Source organism: Paroedura picta, chromosome 1 (genome assembly GCF_049243985.1).
Source record: "Paroedura picta isolate Pp20150507F chromosome 1, Ppicta_v3.0, whole genome shotgun sequence".
NCBI lineage: Eukaryota > Metazoa > Chordata > Lepidosauria > Squamata > Gekkonidae > Paroedura > Paroedura picta.
This window is the reverse complement of record NC_135369.1, coordinates 204,848,985-204,866,273: the sequence shown is the minus strand read 5'-3', so window position 1 is coordinate 204,866,273 and position 17,289 is coordinate 204,848,985. Positions and strand designations below refer to the sequence as shown.

Below are 17,289 nucleotides of genomic sequence, written 5' to 3'. Positions count from 1 at the left end.
GCAGAAGGAGGCACAGAACACATGTGTACTTATTTTTATTTATTTTTTCGATTTATATACTGCCGCATTTCCTAGGAACCCACGGCGGTTCACAGAATAAAACATTAAAATACAATAAAACCCCATAAAATCCCAATTTACAATAAAACAAGTGGTCAAAAAACCAATAATCTATTCCATCCCACCTCATTCAGACAGTTCAGATGAAGGCCGAGTCTTCTTCCACTAGGAGTGAGTGGGTGCAGGTCTAGTAGACTTTGATAGACTTTGGAAAGGGGTCCTTGATGGAAACACATGGGGTCTACCCTGGCCTCAACCAAGCGCCTGGTGGAGGAGCTCCGTCTCCTAACTCTAACCACATAGCAGATATTAAGGAACATGTGCTAAGATTGAATAGGGTGCATCAAGTTTCAGGTTTGCTACTACAAAATTAAGGCATTTAGAATGTAAATTCCCAAAATATGTCAAGTATTGCATTTTTTATGCTAAGTGATAAATGCTGCATCTTACATCGTTAATGCAGTAAAATTAATTTAAGTTTGATAGGACACTAAGTTTTGCATATATTCCAGTGTTTTCCCAAATTTCCAGGAGGGTTTGTGGGGGAGTGGGGGGAGGAAAATAACAATTTTTTTCTCTGGGTGTATACACAGCTATACTTCCCAACCATACTCTGCACAATCGTACCGCTTCTTGGGTGTCTCGTAGCCTGAAGAATGTTTCAGGAATTTCTCATCGGTAAACAGTTGAGAAACGCTGCCCTAGTGGTGCCTTCATTCGCTACTTCCGTTCCCTCAAGATAGCTTGAACCCTCCATAAATGTGTTTTTGAGCTCATCTGTTTGCCATAACGTCATTGCTCTATGTTCTGACAACATTTTATCTTACAAATTTATTTATTTATTATGTTTATATACCGCCCGCCCCCTCCCCCGGAGGCTCAGGGCGGTTCACATGAAAAATAGGAACATGAACAATACAGAGAAATCGGTAGCCATAAATAACAATAGAACAATAATAAACAGTGAAAACAGTAAATTCATAACTGTAACATACAATGCACCTGTAGTTAGTTGCTTCAAGATATTGAAGCTCATGGACATTAAGGTTCATAAGAGGGAGGCTCAGGGACTAAATGGAAGCTGGTCAACCTAAACCAAATGCCTGGTGGAAAAGCTTCCTTTTGCAGGCCCTTTGGAATTGTTCTCGATCTGTTAGGTCCCTTATCTTCTCTGGGAGCTCATTCCACCAGGTGGGGGCCTGGACAGAGAAAGCTCACGTTGGGTAGGCATGCTTCCTTGGTTGGACCCTTCCTGCCCAGCTATAGGACCTCTGTCTTTGAAGCGTTGAGCTTCAAATGATTCTGCTTGAGCCACCTCATCATTGATTCTACTGAAATTCTAATAATCTTTAAACAACTCGGCCTCAAATAACCACAATAATGTGACTTTTCTTTGTAAGTCCAGTAAGCCATTTGATGAGCTCTCATACATTGTGTTGCAGTAAGCAAGATCTTCTGTCCTTTTATTTAATTGAGGGCTTTTTCATTTTTATTAGGGAAAAGGAAGGAAGAGAACGAAAGAAAGACAAGCAGCAGCTGAAACGGAAAAAGGAATCAGATTTGCCCTCGGCAATACTTCAGACTAGCGGCGTGTCAGAATTCACCAAAAAAAGAAGCAAGCTGGTGCTTCCAGCTCCACAGGTAAAGGACCTTTTTCATATTGTGGACAGCCTGTGAAGATTAAGCCACTGCAGAGGATGATATGTTACCCACAGGAAGAAACAGTTTAGAAAAAAGTTTAAAGGTGTGTAAATGAGTAGCATCTTTCCCTGAAGTTTCTTCTGATGCATATCACCCATTGGATTCTACTTTACAGATCCTTCTCTGCATTCCAGAGTAGCATTGCTAGAGTCCTTCACAGCTGTATTATTTCTAAACCAAATACCAGGTTGTTCTTGAAAGTTGGATACCTGAGATTTATAGTGCCATAGCTTGCAAAACCCGTCAGCCAATATTGAATTCATGGCTAATAAAAAACTTTTGTACATTTAAAGTTATTCTAAGGTTTCATTATACTAAAAGACTTTTTAAACTGTTATGTTTAGATTTAAACTTTTGATTGTCAGATTATGATGATTGGCTGGTCTTTGAGCACATCAAAATTCTTTTCCATGCACAACCCTTTGCATAGTCCTGTCCTAGATGAGAAATTCCACTTTTTCAGTGTTATATCACTGTGCCACTGAGTATCGTTGTGTAGTTAACTATTAGAGGTGATTATAGTTATCTGCAAAAATAGCGATGGACATACCACTTGGCCCAGCCATGCGGAGGAAGTACAGCTGCTATTACCAGGTCCCTGCCTTCATTCTGGGTTGCCAGGGGTTACTGTAATACAGTATTTTTGATGTTGAGGCTGGACTTTCAACTGTTGAGCGACTCTCGATTCCTTAGGAAACTGCTTCTACACCATGCAGTCATTGAGCTCTTCTTAAGATTTCAGACACAGAACTCGAGGAAGTGGTGAAAGTTGGTCAGGCGAGTGAGATCGCACGTCAAACAGCAGAGGAGTCTGGGATTATGAACTCTGCTTCCAGCACGCTCCTGTCCGAATACAACGTTACCAACAACAACATCGCCCTCCGAACTCCCAAAACGCCTGCAGCACAGGATAGGATCCTGCAGGTAAGGCCACTTTAAAACCGTTAATGTGAAACTGGCAATGGGAGCAGATAGGATTTTCTCAGCTGCCTGCTTTGTTAGGGCAGGCAGCAGAGGTCCTGTGGCTCTGACTTGGTGAGAATGTGCCCCTCATGCTGATGTGTTGGGATCATAGCCTGTGTGGAAGTGGGATCGCCTTCTGATTTATTTGGACAAAGAAACAGAGAGAGGGTCTGTTGTGAGGGAGGGGCAAGATGGCAGACCAGGCAAAATTCAGCCAATGTTGGGTTGCAAACCTCCTCCCCCACTTCCCAACAATGGTGAACTTTAATTATATCTGTACCATCTGTTTGTTGTTTGGGCAGCCAAAGCTTCAGGCAGGTGGCTTTGGCTGCTGGGGGGAGGGGGCTGCAAAGATGTGGGGATCCATAAAGTGGAAGCTTCATAGTTAAAAACCTTGCTGAGGTATGATAGATTGGGATTAATATTTTAAAGCTTAAAGGAGCAACACTCATGGCAGTGGATGCTTTAGCAGTTTTGGGTTTCTAACATTTTCATTTGGCCTTTTTTGTAGGGGTATTTCTCCCCTCATCAGCAGTTAATCAGTCAGTGAATAGTAAAGCTCAACTGACTATATCCCCCAAAGAGTTCTTCCCTCTGCCTATACAAACTGGCAGGTGATCCCTGGTCCTAGAGAAGTATGTCTAGCCTCAACCAGGGCCAGGGCCTTTTTGGTCCTGGCCCCTACTTGGTGGAATGAGCTTCCAGAAGAACTGCAGATCCTGCAGTAACTTCCTCAGTTTAGAGCTCTTTCACAAGACTTTGGGTTGAAGTCAGTGAATGACTGAAAATGACATCACCGAATGGGCCCTCCCTAAAATAACCAACCCCCTGAACAGGAAAAAGGGAGTCCGAAACCAAGACCCATGGCTGATGCAGACACTGAATAATTTCAATAGCTATGGTATTAAATGCTGTGAACTGCTCCCAAGTTGGCAGTTCCAGAAGGGTGGTATAGAAATCAAATTAATTAATAAAATAACATTTAAAACTCTATCTTTTGATATCAAGTGCAGTGTTGACTTAGGCATGGATTTCTCTGTACAATTCAGGAAGCCCAGAACTTGATGGCCCTGACGAATGTCGACACACCCTTGAAAGGTGGCCTTAATACCCCACTCCATGAGAGTGACTTCTCTGGTGTAACACCTCAGAGGCAAGTTGTTCAAACTCCAAACACTGTGCTTTCCACGCCTTTCAGGTAAGCCGGTCTGCCTGACTGGAAGGGACTAAGTTGTATTTGAGCTTTCCCACAATTTAAGTGATAGTTTGCTTGTTTGTTCTCCTGTGACAAAAACTGAATACTAATCCAGTGATCAGCCAGTAGACTGTGCTGATGGATGTGGATCTGTGCCATGTCCCCCTCCCCCCAGCAATCCATTCTGACTCCAGGAAAGTTGATACCTAGGGTCATAGAAGCCGTGTGAGCTGGGGGGGACCCCACTGAAGTGGTAATCTCTCACAAGAGAAGAGCTACGGTTGTGGCAGAAGGTTTGGGTCTTGGAGAGGAAAGTGGCAAAGATCTATGGTCCATATTCCATATTCCATGACATCACAGGATACAAGCCATAGACTGCTGATAACAGAACTTGTAACAGGGTCGTTGAGTGAAACATTATTTGTATCATTGGGCTTTCCTGAAATTTTAGACTGAGAGTTACGCCATAAGGATGTGTAAGGAGAAGAAGATTCGGACAATTTTTAATTTGGTGTGAATCGATTCGTCCAAATCACCTATAGTGCAGTTTTGATTCAGCCGAATTGATTTGGGTATGGCCAAATTGATTTGGCACCATTGAAATTAATGGCATTATTCAAGTGTATGGTGATTTTCCCGTTTGTGTCTTATTGGCTGGGAGCGGATTTGAGGTAGAGGCACCAAACTTGCAGTGTAGCTGCGGGAACGACTCCTCAAAAGAACCCCCAAGTTGCAAAAAGATTGGACCAGGGGAACAGAACAGAAAAACCTGTTCTCACCATAGGAAATAATGGAGGTTGAATGAGGGCACCATCTTTGGATCCCTGGTCTACCATTTATGCAACTTGGGGGTTCTTTTGAGGTGAGGTTCCTGCAGCTATGCTGTGACTTTGGTGCCTTTCCTTCAACCCCCCACTCCCAGAGCCCAGAAAAGACAAAACTTCCCCCCTTTCTCTTTCCCTTTAAAGTTTAAACAGTCACTTGCTTGATTTGCTAAAATGCACCAAATTCCAATTCAAGCAAGGTTGATTTGGCCATTAAAACTTATTGAGAAACGGCAATTCGGAGCAGATTTGGCCAATTGATGCCTGAATCAAAACTGAGAGCCCTCCCACCCTGTGCTTGCCATTTCCAGCTCCAAGTGAAGAGGGAAGGAAAAGTTTGTTTATTAATTTATTTCTACTGTTATTTGAGCAGTTTGATCTACCACCTCCCAAAGTTGCCATTGATGGGCCTGGGATGGGCGGGCCCGGCCATTTAAACCTTTGCTAGCCGAGGCTCCTCTGACTTCCGGGGGGTGGGGAGCATGACAGGGAGGCATCACTTCCTGGTACCTCAAAGCCTGAAATATATTTGATCGGTACCTCCATGGTCAAAAGAATGATAAAAGTCAGCAGTAAGCTTTATTCTCTCCTTCTGTGATTGTTATGTAGAGCAGTGGTCCCCAACCTTTATTAGGCCGGGGACCGGCAGGGCATCGGGCCGCGCCCGCGGGGACCGCGCCCACGCGGGCCACGCCCGCGCATCGAGCCGCGCCCGCGGATCAGGCCGCACCCGGAAGCCATGCCCGCGGATCGGGTCGCACCCGCGAGCCACGCCCGCGGATCGGTCCGCACCCGCGAGCCACGCCCGCGGATCAGGCCGCACGGGCGCGGCCTGCACGGGCGCAGCCCGGCCCTGATTCCCTCTTCCCGCCCTCCCGCAGTAAGTAGCTTCCCGGGCCGCAAGCTTGCGGCCTGGGAAGTTTTTTACTGCGGGGGGGGCGGGGAGAGGGAGCTGCTGCCCGGCGCCATGGCCTTCGCGGCCCGGCACCGGGCCGCAGGCCGCAGGTTGGGGACCACTGATGTAGAGCAGCGGTAGTACGAGGCATGTATCATTTGCTTTTCTCAATCTTTTTCCACCTGAAGCACTTTGTAGCAATTCACCTGTAACTGTTCTTCCACCCCACACCCAATTCTTCAGTATTTCTATATAATTGTAAAGAGTTAAAATAGATGTTAGGTAAGAAACAGGCTCCAAATTTCAGAACCCAAGCTGGTGTGAACACCTAATTCTGACAACTGCATATGTAAGATTGAAAGCTGTGTATGCGATCTGTATGGCACTGCTCTGATGAGTTGTACTAGGACCAAGGCATCTTTTTTTCTAGAACTCCTTCTCATGGAGCTGAAGGACTAACTCCCCATGGTGGAATGACTCCAAAGCCTGTGGTGGGAGTGACACCTGGTAGGACTCCGCTGCGCGATAAATTAAACATAAATCCTGAAGAAGGAATGGCAGATTACAGCGATCCATCATTTACAAAGCATATGGTAAGTAGCACATGATGCTGGCTTGCTTAGTTTTTGCTGTTATCCATTGTGCAACATATGAGCCTCTTGTGGCGCAGAGTGGTAAGGCAGCCGTCTGACAGCTTTGCCCATGAGGCTGGGAGTTCCCTTGTGTGTGCGTCCTCATGAAAGTTTCTACCCAGAATTGAACTTTGTTGGTTTTCAGGGTACCACTGGACTCAAACTTTGTTCTGTGTAAAGAAGTATTTCCTTTTGTCCGGCCTGAATTTGCTTCTGCCCATCAGCTTCACTAAGAGCCTCTTGTGGTGCAGAGTGTTAAGGCAGCAGACATGCTGTCTGAAGCTCTGCCCATGAGGGTGGGAGTTCAATCCCAGCGGCCGGCTCAAGGTTGACTCAGCCTTCCATCCTTCCGAGGTCGGTAAAATGAGTACCCAGCTTGCTGGGGGGTAAACGGTAATGACTGGGGAAGGCACTGGCAAACCACCCCGTATTGAGTCTGCCAAGAAAACGCTAGAGGGCGTCACCCCAAGGGTCAGACATGACTCGGTGCTTGCACAGGGGATACCTTTACCTTTACCTATTGTGCAACATGGAAAGGAGCACTCAGAACTGGAGAGGAATACTTACCAAATCAAGCAAATAGGTTTGATCTTTCCCTAGCATGACTGTGGCAGGAATATTTTTGCTGGCAGTGTGGTCGAGGAGGGATCGGGTGGGTCTAGAAGTCCCACAGGAAAAGGAGAGAAGAGGGCATGCTTTAATGTCCACAGAGAATCACATGTAGGAAGCAAGCTACCAGCAGAGACATGTAGCTTCCCAATCCTATCTTGGCTTAGTAGCCTGCACAAGAAGGAGGGAATTTTGGCACTTTGGCATGTTGCACTTCTGCTAGGCAAGAGAGCACTTGGTGGAGGTCAGGGCAGGGTTTGTGCTTCTTATTTATTTATTTATTTATCTATCATACTTATATACCGCCCTCCCCGGAGGCTCAGGGTGGTTTACATCATAACAGAGAACAATACATAAAACAGTCTGTAAAACATGTATAACTGATAACTAATAATTGTAACCAAATAACAGCACAATATAACAGTATAACAATATAGTAATACAAACAGGTCCAGGTCTTATTGATGAGATTCTGAGGGGAGTGGCTTATTTATGGAATTCTGAGGGGGGTGGGGGGGAGCAGGGGCCCTTTGGTCGCTGTTGATTACGTCTGGTCTCGGCCAAATGCCTGGTGGAGGAGCTCCTTTTTACAGGCCCTGCGGAACTGTTTAAGCTCCGTCAGGGCCCTGATCTCCTCTGGGAGCTCATTCCACCAGGTAGGGGCCCGAACAGAGAATGTTCTGGCCCTGGTCGAGACCAGACGGACTTCTTTTGGGCCAAATCAGCTTCTTTTAGCTGATTGGTGGCAGTAGAGCGCAGAGCTCTTTTGGGGGCATAGGCGGGGAGGCGGTCCCTCAGGTACACTGGGCCCTGACCGCATATGGCCTTGAAGGTAATTACCAGAACCTTTAGTCTGATCCGGAATTCAACTGGTAACCATTGCAGCTGGTGGAGAATAGGGCTTAGGGCTGTTTCCCCAAACTTCCTTACAGTGACTCTTTTCTGGCCATAGAAACATACACATGATTGCTGTAAAACAGTGCGTATTGTAATAAGGATAACAGTTAAGCCCATTTCGCATGACATATGTAAAAGAAAAAGTGATCATGAGTGCATCCAGTGAAACTGTTTTCAGAAGCATTTGTATATCTAACAGATTTCATGGAACAGGAACCGTTCAGTCCCGAGGAGAGAGAGTCTTTTCTGTAATCCCACCCACACCTCCCATTCCTGAGTTTGGATCCCAGCTGTGAACACAGGACCTTATAGTGAACTTCCTGTCTTCACAGAGCAGAACTTGATGCTTTTTTTAAAAAGGTGCCACTGGCTTTTGAAATTCTTTCCACTTCCTTGGAAATTTCTAACTCTGTTTAGCTGTGGCACAAGCAGCATTTATAGGAGTGTTCTCGTGAAAGCTTACTATCTGATTGTAGGCATTTTCCTTTAGATTTTGACGCATGAACTTGGAAGTGTATTTTAGTGTAGTATAGATAGATTTTATTGTACTGGCAAAGGCCTTCACAATGAAACAATAAAAATATACATATAATTCAGCTAAAAAGATAATAGACAAAATTCCTTTAGCAAATTAAGTACAATATTCAGGGTTTAAAAGTCTTAGGATACCTTTTTGTGTGTGGCCATTATAGCTTTAATTTTCCTGGCTGCAAGGGCATAAAAAGCCAATCTGTTGCCTATATGTGAATCAGTGTCAAACAATAAAAATACCAATTTAATCTGCTCAATATGTCTTGGAAGCATCTGAAGTTAACCTTAAAATAAACTTCTTCCTTGACTCATCATACAGTAGACAGGTTAAGGTGTAATAGGTGAAATCCTTAACTTCCAGGTTTCCACATATACTTGAACACTGGCATCTTGGGATACATGAGGCTCGGCCAAACTGCTGGGCTTTGGGCATAGCTTGAAACTTTAAATAGGTAAGAACCATGCGTAGTGGCATGGAAATAATGTTAGCTAAATAAGGTGTTCTTCTATGTCAGGGGTGGCCAAACTGTGGACTTCAATTCCCATGAGCCCCAGCCAGCATGTGCATGGGAATTGGAGTCCATGGACATCTATGGAGCCGCAGTTTGGCCACCCCTATTCTATGGTCTTTTTAAAAGGATTCAAACCTCAAAAAGGATTGATTGTAGCTTCCATTTGATAAATAGGGTCACAAAAATTGTGTCCAGTTCCCCCATCACTTAAGAGGGCTACTGGTATTGAATATTGTGACTGAATTGTACTAATCTGTTCAGCTTTGAATCCTTCTAGATTGGGGGTGTCCATGTACTACAGTTCCCATGAGCCCGTGACAGTAGAATTAGGCTCTTCTGACTGTAGGAGTTCATTGCTTTAGCTTTTCTTATATATTTTAGTGTGAATAAATTTGCCCTTACTGTCATGGAGGGCAGACCTAACTGCCCAGTTTTCGCCTCATAAAGAGATTTTGCAGTTTTTCAATCTTGTCAGCTACTTGATCTCTCCATCCCCATATTTCTACCTCATGAAGCAGATAGGGGATAACTCTGCTGATAAAAAAAAAATTGAGGGCAGGGTCTATCAAAGTGTTCTTTGAGGACTTGCAATATCTGAACTCCCTTATGAATTAAAAGGAGAAAATCTGCCTTCCTATTTTAATTACAAACAACAAAACTGAAAACTCCATCTTTGTTCTTGGAAGAGGAATGGTTTTCAGTTGTTATCCAGGTTACAGACACAATAGCTTTCTCAAATACCAAGACATATAGAGCTCTTGCCCTTAAGTGGCTGTGTGGTGAATTTTATTTTTCGATGCATTGTCAGAGAACATGTAGAATCAGCCTTCTTAGGTAACTCTGTTATTGATGAATTCTGGCAGGGAGGGTGACACATTCTCCAAGGAAGTACATATGGAATTAAGAATAAGATCTGGTTTATGTCTAAACCCATTACTTATGTAAGCCATCCTGACCCCTTCTGTGGACACACACTTTGTGCAGACAAACATCCTTTGTAGTCTGGTTGACCAGAGATGATCAACAAAGTTTGTGGATGCTCCTGTTAATATCTGCAGATAGCTGCTGCTTTCATAATTAGGGATGGGTATGAACCGCACCAGGAAGCAAAATTCGTTAAGAAATTTGCCCTGTTCATTGTTTATGAACAGAACTTCATGAGGCATCTACCTTCATAAACTTCCCTGAACTTTAGTGGGTGTTGGTCTGTGGATAGACTTGTAACACTCTTGCTTCCAGTTCTTTTCAAAAACAGCTGTGCTTTAAAGGGACTGCAGAAGATAGCCTGCAAAGCCACTTTTTTCCTGATTGGTCCACAAGAATATATTTGTAATGGCCCATTTTGTAGTTCTTACGTGTCCCATTCTGTGAACTCAGAGCCAACTCTACTGTACATCATGTATACAAGGGACTGTGCCTGGGGTTGATCCACAGCCAGTTAAAATGACAGAAATTGGGGTTTTATTTTTTTTACTTTATTCCATGTTTGATTTAGGAAAATGAACACATCAGCTGTGTTTGATTTAGTAAGTGATTTCAACTTTCCATAGGAGAGAGAATCTCGTGAAAATCTGCGTCTAGGGCTCATGGGACTTCCTGCTCCCAAGAATGACTTTGAAATTGTCCTGCCAGAAAATGCTGAAAAGGAGCTTGAGGATCACAATGCTGATGATACCTACATAGAAGATGCAGCAGATATGGATGCTCGCAAGCAGGTGGGAATAAGTTCTTGAATGTATAAAAAATCTTAGTTTGTCATACTGTTTATGCATCTTCCATGGATTGGGGGGGGAGGGGGCAGATTTTTCCAAGTTTTCCTACTGAGAATTTCCCATATCTATAGATATATAGGTGGCTGGATGGAGTCACTGAAGCAGTCAGTGCAAACTTATATGGACTTTGAGGAATGGTAGAGGACAGGAAGGCCTGGAGGATCATTGTCCATGGGGTCACAATGGGTCGGACACGACTTTGCACCTAACAACAACAATAAATTCAATCTTTCCATAAAATTACCACAGTGTACTTTGTCTACTAAAAATAAATCAGAACAGTTTTGTTAAATCAGATCCATATTTTTTTCCTGGTAATCCCATATCACTGTCATCTTTTCTTCACAGTAATTTAGAATGGATTTGAGGCTAATTTTAAAACTGAGATTTGCAGTGTTTGAATGGTTTATCTGGGACTGTATTATTGCCTGAATGAGTTTGCTCAGCAAGCAACTTCTTGCTGTCTTCTTGGGACGCAAGTTTCTCGATTGCACTGTGTGCTTGGTAGGCTTGTGGACAGAGGATCCTAACTGGTGTGTGGGGTGTGACCCTTGGCGCCACACAGCTCAAACAGAGCGGTCTCAACTCCAAGTTATGGTTTCTCCAGTCTGAGTAGTCTTAGATTGAAGCATTGGAGTGCACTGTAGTCTCTCAGTTTTGCTGTGTGTGTTTGTAAGCCTCTTGCTGTGAAAATGTACTCTTAGCCTTGTTGTCTTATAATGGCTTTCTGTCTTATTTTGAACAAGTATCTTAAATGCCTTTTCAGGCTATTCGAGAAGCAGAGCGCATAAAGGCCCTGAAGCGGACACACAAGGCAGTCCAGAAAGATCTGCCCAGACCCTCCGAAGTAAGTTTATTTTTGTTTATTTAGAATATTTCTTTGCAGCCTGTCTGGCTCAGCACCATTATTATAAAACGCATTTGAGAAGATTTACCTGAAATAATAAAAAGGTTAAAACAAAATTGATCTTGCCGTTAGTTAATGAAAAGGTAAGTAGGCAGGTATTATCAGTTGTCACAGAAATCAGGTGATGGAATCCTGGGGTCAGAGGTGGCCCCTTGATGGGGAGGTGGCAGTGGTATTTATGGCAGATTGGCAGGAGGGTGGGAGATGTTTGATCCACCACCCCTTTCTGTCTTCTCCAAGTAAGCCTTCAGAAGAGTCATTCTCTCTCACTCACTGTCACCTACCCCTCAGTGCTGTTGTGAGCCAAAATGGGAGAAAAACCATGTATGCCATCCTGCATTCACTGGAGGAAAACTAGGATATAAACAGGAAATTAGTAAGTATGATAGTATAGCCAAGTGAAATATAAAAAGATAGTAAAACACTATGTTCATCTTAAAATATGTAGGTTTATGGATATGCCTCATGTGGGTTCACATTGATGCCCCAGAACGCTCATGGAGAGTCAGCTGTAAATAACGGTTGCCTGTTTCTTGTAACACGGCCTGCTTTTAAAACATGGGCATTTTTTGCATGCACTTTTTGTTTTCTTTTAGGTAAATGAAACAATTCTGAGACCTTTAAACGTAGAGCCACCTCTGACAGATTTACAGAAGAGTGAAGAGCTGATCAAGAAGGAGATGATCACAATGCTTCATTATGACCTTATTCATCACCCTTACGGGGAACTGCCGGGGGGCAAAAAGGGGAAAGTCCCGGGATTCGGAACCAATAATACAGAGCACATTGTTTACCTTGAACACAATTCCTATGATAAGTTCCCGAAGGAAGAGCTCAAGAAGGTACATATTTAAAAATAAATGTTTTGGTTGAAACCAGAGAGCTGTCCTTGCACCCCTCCTGGCCTACCAAATGACTTCTGGGGGCAGGTAGCTGTCTCTTGCTATCTCCCCCCCGTGTGTTTAGAGAGAATCATAGAATCATAGAGTTGGAAGGGGCCATACAGGCCATCTAGTCCAACCCCCTGCTCAACGCAGGATCAGCCCTGAGAGTCACAGCAGTGGTAAGTTTCTAGACATTGTGCCTGAAAGCTACATCTTCCATGAATTCATCTACTTTATTTTGTGCCTTGTATCTCCTAGATATTTTTCTTTGTTATTTTTGTGTTCCACTTTTGACACAGTGTAGCATAGCACTGTATTCTAATTGGGAAGTGTTGTCAAGTCTTAGTTGCTCTCTCCCTCCCAAGAAGACCTCGAATGAGACCCGGGTACTTCTCAAAATGCGGCTAGTTTAATAAGCAGCCCTCTTCTTACCATTAGTTCCCAGCTTTGGGTTAAGAGTGCTGCCTGTCGCTTGGAACCCATTTTGTTTCTGTGTGTTCTCAGGGTGTTTGCAAACTCATATTAAATTTAAATTTTGCAACTTGCTTCTGGTGAAATTCTGAGCATTTCAAAGATGCAAGCAGCATGATGCATCTTAATGGAACAGTGTCCACGAGTGTCCGAGGATACGAGCTTTTAAGAATGGTTGGCAAATGAAAATAAAAGAAATAGGAATTTATGGACCCTTTTTGATTGCCAAAGAGTCTGGTTACCTTGAATGCACAACCCCTTAATTCTTTTAAATGTGTCCTTAGGCATCAGTCTGCCATTTAAGACAAGAGCATGTGGGAACAGTCTGAATTCCTTCCAGTTAATTCACTTATTTATTTAGCATAGCATGAAGTTCAACAGGAAGATTGTGAATGGCAGATGGGTGGCCTAAAAGCCTGTCCACTGTTATGGGTCACTTCTCTCTAATGCAGGCAGACCAATTCTGGGCATCTTTTATATTCATGGAGGTGGGTATTACTCTGAAAGTTACCTTCCTTTCCACCCCACCCTACAGGACTAGAATGCTCCTTGGAAGACCCAAGGATAGCAGGCTCATTTGATATATTGGCGGTGGTGGAAAGTGCCATAAAGTCTCAAATGACATATGGTGACCCAGTAGGCAGGAGACCTTCAGAGGTGGTTTGCCATTGCCTGGCTCCGAGTGGTCTCCCATCCAAGTACTAACCGGGGCCAACCCTGCTTAGCTTTTGCGATCTGACAAGACCAGACTAGCCTGTGCCACCCTGGTCAGAGTTCCCTTGTATATTAGATACACCATAAATATGTAAAAACTTAGGTCCAGGTGCCAACCTGAGGATGGTGGTTGTATTTCCCACTTTCTGCTTCAGCTTATCGCAGTAGCATGTACTGAATTTACATTGACACAGGGAAAACCACATTCCCAATGCAAGCACGGCCTGGGGAAAAGTCAAAATTGTAACTGATCTCTCCTTTTGAACAGGCTGAAGAACTCTTGGCCCAGGAGATGGAAGTGGTGAAACAAGGGATGGGGCATGGAGAGCTGTCAAGTGAAGCTTATAACCAGGTTTGGGAAGAATGCTACAGCCAGGTGTTGTACCTCCCCGGACAAAACCGCTACACGCGAGCTAACTTGGCCAGTAAAAAAGATAGAATTGAGTCGCTGGAGAAGAGACTAGAGGTCAGTTCACATTTCTGGGTTCTGCTTTTAACTTTGTTTCTGTAGCAGATGTCATATTTTACAGATAAAAACAACAGATATAATGCCATTTTGTGTTTTCATTATAATTAAAGATGTACCAGGCTAGGAACAAGAGATTGTCAATCTAGAAATGTATGTGGGGAAGAAAGATTTTAACACTGTGGTTTTTGGCATATATTATTTCCATCTCTGAGAGTGCAGCCACTGGATTGAGTTCCATAGAGCTGCAAGAGCCACTGGTTAATAGTGAAAAACGAACCATCCTCTCCTCCAAGTTCAGAGCAGTTCACAGTCGCATGCCTTGCTCTCAGCAGGACTGCATTGCCATCTGAGCTAGTATCATACATTTGATTTTTAAAAACTGGAAAACAGATTGGAAGGGACCTCCTGGGTCATCATGTTGATGGTAACCCAGCCCAAACCCCTGCACCAGTTGGGCAAGAGAGCACCTAAAGATGTTAAATAGAATTGGAGAGAGAACGGCCCCCTTGGCCATTCATCAGGAGGAAGAACTAGGTGCCATCAGCATGTTGGGGGCAACCCAATCCAAACCTCCACACCAGGTGAGCAAGAGGGCAAATAAAGATGTTGAATAGTTTTGAGGAGAGAACTGCCCTCTGGGGGGACTTTGCAAGCCAGTTGGTAACGGCTTGATGAGCTCTCTCTTAATGCTACCCTCTGTCCACAATTCTGGAGAAGGGAGATCAGCCATTGAAGAGCAGTCTCTCTGATCCCAGCCTCGGTGAGGCAGTGAGCTAAAAGCTCATGGTCAACCATGTTGAATGCTGCTGAAAGGTCTAGTAATATAAGCAATGACAATCCGCCTCGGTTCAACTGGCAACGGAGATCATCCATCAAGGTGACTAGCGCTGGCTCTACCCCATGGCCAGGTCGGAAACCTGACTGGGATGGATCTGGGACCGAAGCTTCTTCCAAGTATGCTGATGGTTGGACCGCGACAGCTTTTTTGAGCATTTCCCCCAGAAACGCTAAGTGCGAGACGGGGAGGTAGCTGCCTCTTTTAGTCCCTCCGGGAATTCTCCTGTTGAAAGGGAGAGGTTGATTATCTCCTGGAGGGGGGAGGGGGGCTATTACTCTTGTGACTGATGTTTTTAGTAGCCATGATGGACATGGATCTAGAGAGCAGGTGGCTGGCTTCGCTGCCTTTAGCAGCTTGTCCACTTCAGTCAGCATGAGTCATCTGAAGTTACTCAGAGTACTTTCCAAAGGTGGCCAAGGGGGCTCTAGTTCACTTTCTCTGTCTAAAATAGGAGGGAGGTCATGGCAGAGTGTTGAGATTTTATTTGCAAAGTGACTCGCAAAGGCCTCACAGCTGATGTCCAATTGGTTATTATTTTGGTGCCCTTCCTCCAGGGCGGTGAGGGATTGAACTACCCTAAATAATAGCACTGGGCGTGAGTTAGCAGATGCGATTTCAGTCAAGTAGAATTTGCATTTTACCGATTTCACCACCATCTCATAGGCTCTTAACTGCATTCTGTAGCATGTTCTCTCCACTTTGAAATGAATCTTCCTCTAGCCTTGCTCTAGTCATCTAAGTTCTTGTTTCTTCTCACGGAACTCCTCGGTGTACCAAGGATCCCATTTGAGCCAAGGGTGGAGAGGATATCTGGGAGCTATCTTATCAATGGTGGCCAGCATTCCGTCAGTCCAGTCACTGACCAGTTCGTATAGGGAAGTACCGGGAGGCCTTGGGTCCCACAGAGCATTCAGGAATCCAGTTGGATCCATAAGTCTCCATGGGTGAGCTAAAATCTGCTCGACACCCAACTGAGGATGGGGTGGTAACCTTAGCTGGGCCTTCAGGGCATAGTGGTTTGACCATGGCATGGCCGTAGTTGAAACCAGATCCACATTCAGCCCTGCGCCGAGAATGAGGTCCAGGGTGTGGCCTGCTTGATGGGTAGGACCAACAACAAACTGTGAAAGCCCCAGTGTTGCCATGGCTGACCCCAGGTCCATCCTGTTCCTAGAGGGCGGCAGCTCAGCATGGGCGTTAAAGTCACCCAGAACTAGGAGCCCTGGGTTTCAATCCCCACTCATGGCATGAAAGCTTTCTGGAAGCTGCTTTGGTTCCCCTTTGGGAGAAAATCAAATAAAAATATTTGTGCACATCAAATAAATAAACAACCAGGTTTGCATAGATGTCAGACAACACCCCACCCCCCGGCATTTAAAATACAAGCTTCTTACAGCATTCAGTTTCTGAGACATTTGTTGCCACATACACAATACAGATGTCTCAGCCACTTAGAGGTCTGTAGTTGATTCAGAATTATTCCACAATAAAAATGTATGTGTTGTTCCATAAAGTGTAGCTAGACTCCTTTGTGTTTCTGCTGTACTGAGCTCTGTTAGTCAGCAGGGTGTGCTATTGCTCTGTGGAATATTTTTGTGATGCTAGGGAATGGCTAATTGCTCTTTAGTCTAACTTCCTCATGAACCGAAATTGACTATATATAAAAAAGCTGGTATAGTTACATTTTATTATTTGCTCTTTGTTGGGTGTGCATTGCTGGATACGTTTTCTTCCTTTCTAACAAAAGGTTGAGTTGCGTTAGCGTGTTTTTGATAGCGATGTTTATTTCTACAGAATTGAGAGCAAGCGTTTAGTTTGTTTCTGAAATAGGCAGAAGCCTGTTTGAAGAAGTATAAATACATTTTTGTGAGGAGTCTCCTGTGGAGTCAGGAGAAATGCATAAGACAGAACAGTTTAGTTAGTTTCTTTCTTCCCAAAACATAATTGCACATTTGTCACTTATGTCAGTTTTAAAAAGATGTCTGGCACATAAACACATGAAGCTGCCCTATACCGAATCAGACCCTTGGTCTAGCAAAGCCAGACTGGCAGTGGCTCTCCAGGGCAGGGGTAGTCAAACTGCAGCCCTCCAGATGTCCATGGACTACAATTTCCATGAGCCCCTGTTGGCGGTTGCTGGCAGGGGCTCATGGGAATTGTAGTCCATGGACATCTGGAGGGCCGCAGTTTGACTACCCCTGCTCCAGGGTCTCAGGCGGAGGCCTTTCGTTTCACCTGCTACCTGAGTCTTGTAACTGGAGATGCTGGGGATTGAACGTGGGACCTTCTGTATGCCAAGCAAATGCTCTACTACTGAGCCATGGCCCTTTTATAACTTACTTATATTACCCATGCATTTCTGAGTTTATGCTCCACTTCTTGAAAAGACCCATTACCCTTTTGAAGACTGCTCAG

General features: G+C 44.4%; 1 protein-coding gene across 1 annotated transcript in view; it reads left to right on the top strand.

Moving 5' to 3' along the window:
• Nucleotides 1-17,289, top strand: part of CDC5L (cell division cycle 5 like) — a 39,170-nt gene that overhangs the window by 9,156 nt on the left and 12,725 nt on the right. The window contains exons 7-14 of the mRNA XM_077317719.1: nucleotides 1,557-1,701; nucleotides 2,497-2,685; nucleotides 3,774-3,922; nucleotides 6,069-6,231; nucleotides 10,370-10,534; nucleotides 11,358-11,438; nucleotides 12,095-12,340; nucleotides 13,836-14,033. Coding sequence (XP_077173834.1) covers nucleotides 1,557-1,701; nucleotides 2,497-2,685; nucleotides 3,774-3,922; nucleotides 6,069-6,231; nucleotides 10,370-10,534; nucleotides 11,358-11,438; nucleotides 12,095-12,340; nucleotides 13,836-14,033 — 1,336 coding nt within the window. The remainder of the gene's footprint in view (nucleotides 1-1,556; nucleotides 1,702-2,496; nucleotides 2,686-3,773; nucleotides 3,923-6,068; nucleotides 6,232-10,369; nucleotides 10,535-11,357; nucleotides 11,439-12,094; nucleotides 12,341-13,835; nucleotides 14,034-17,289) is intronic.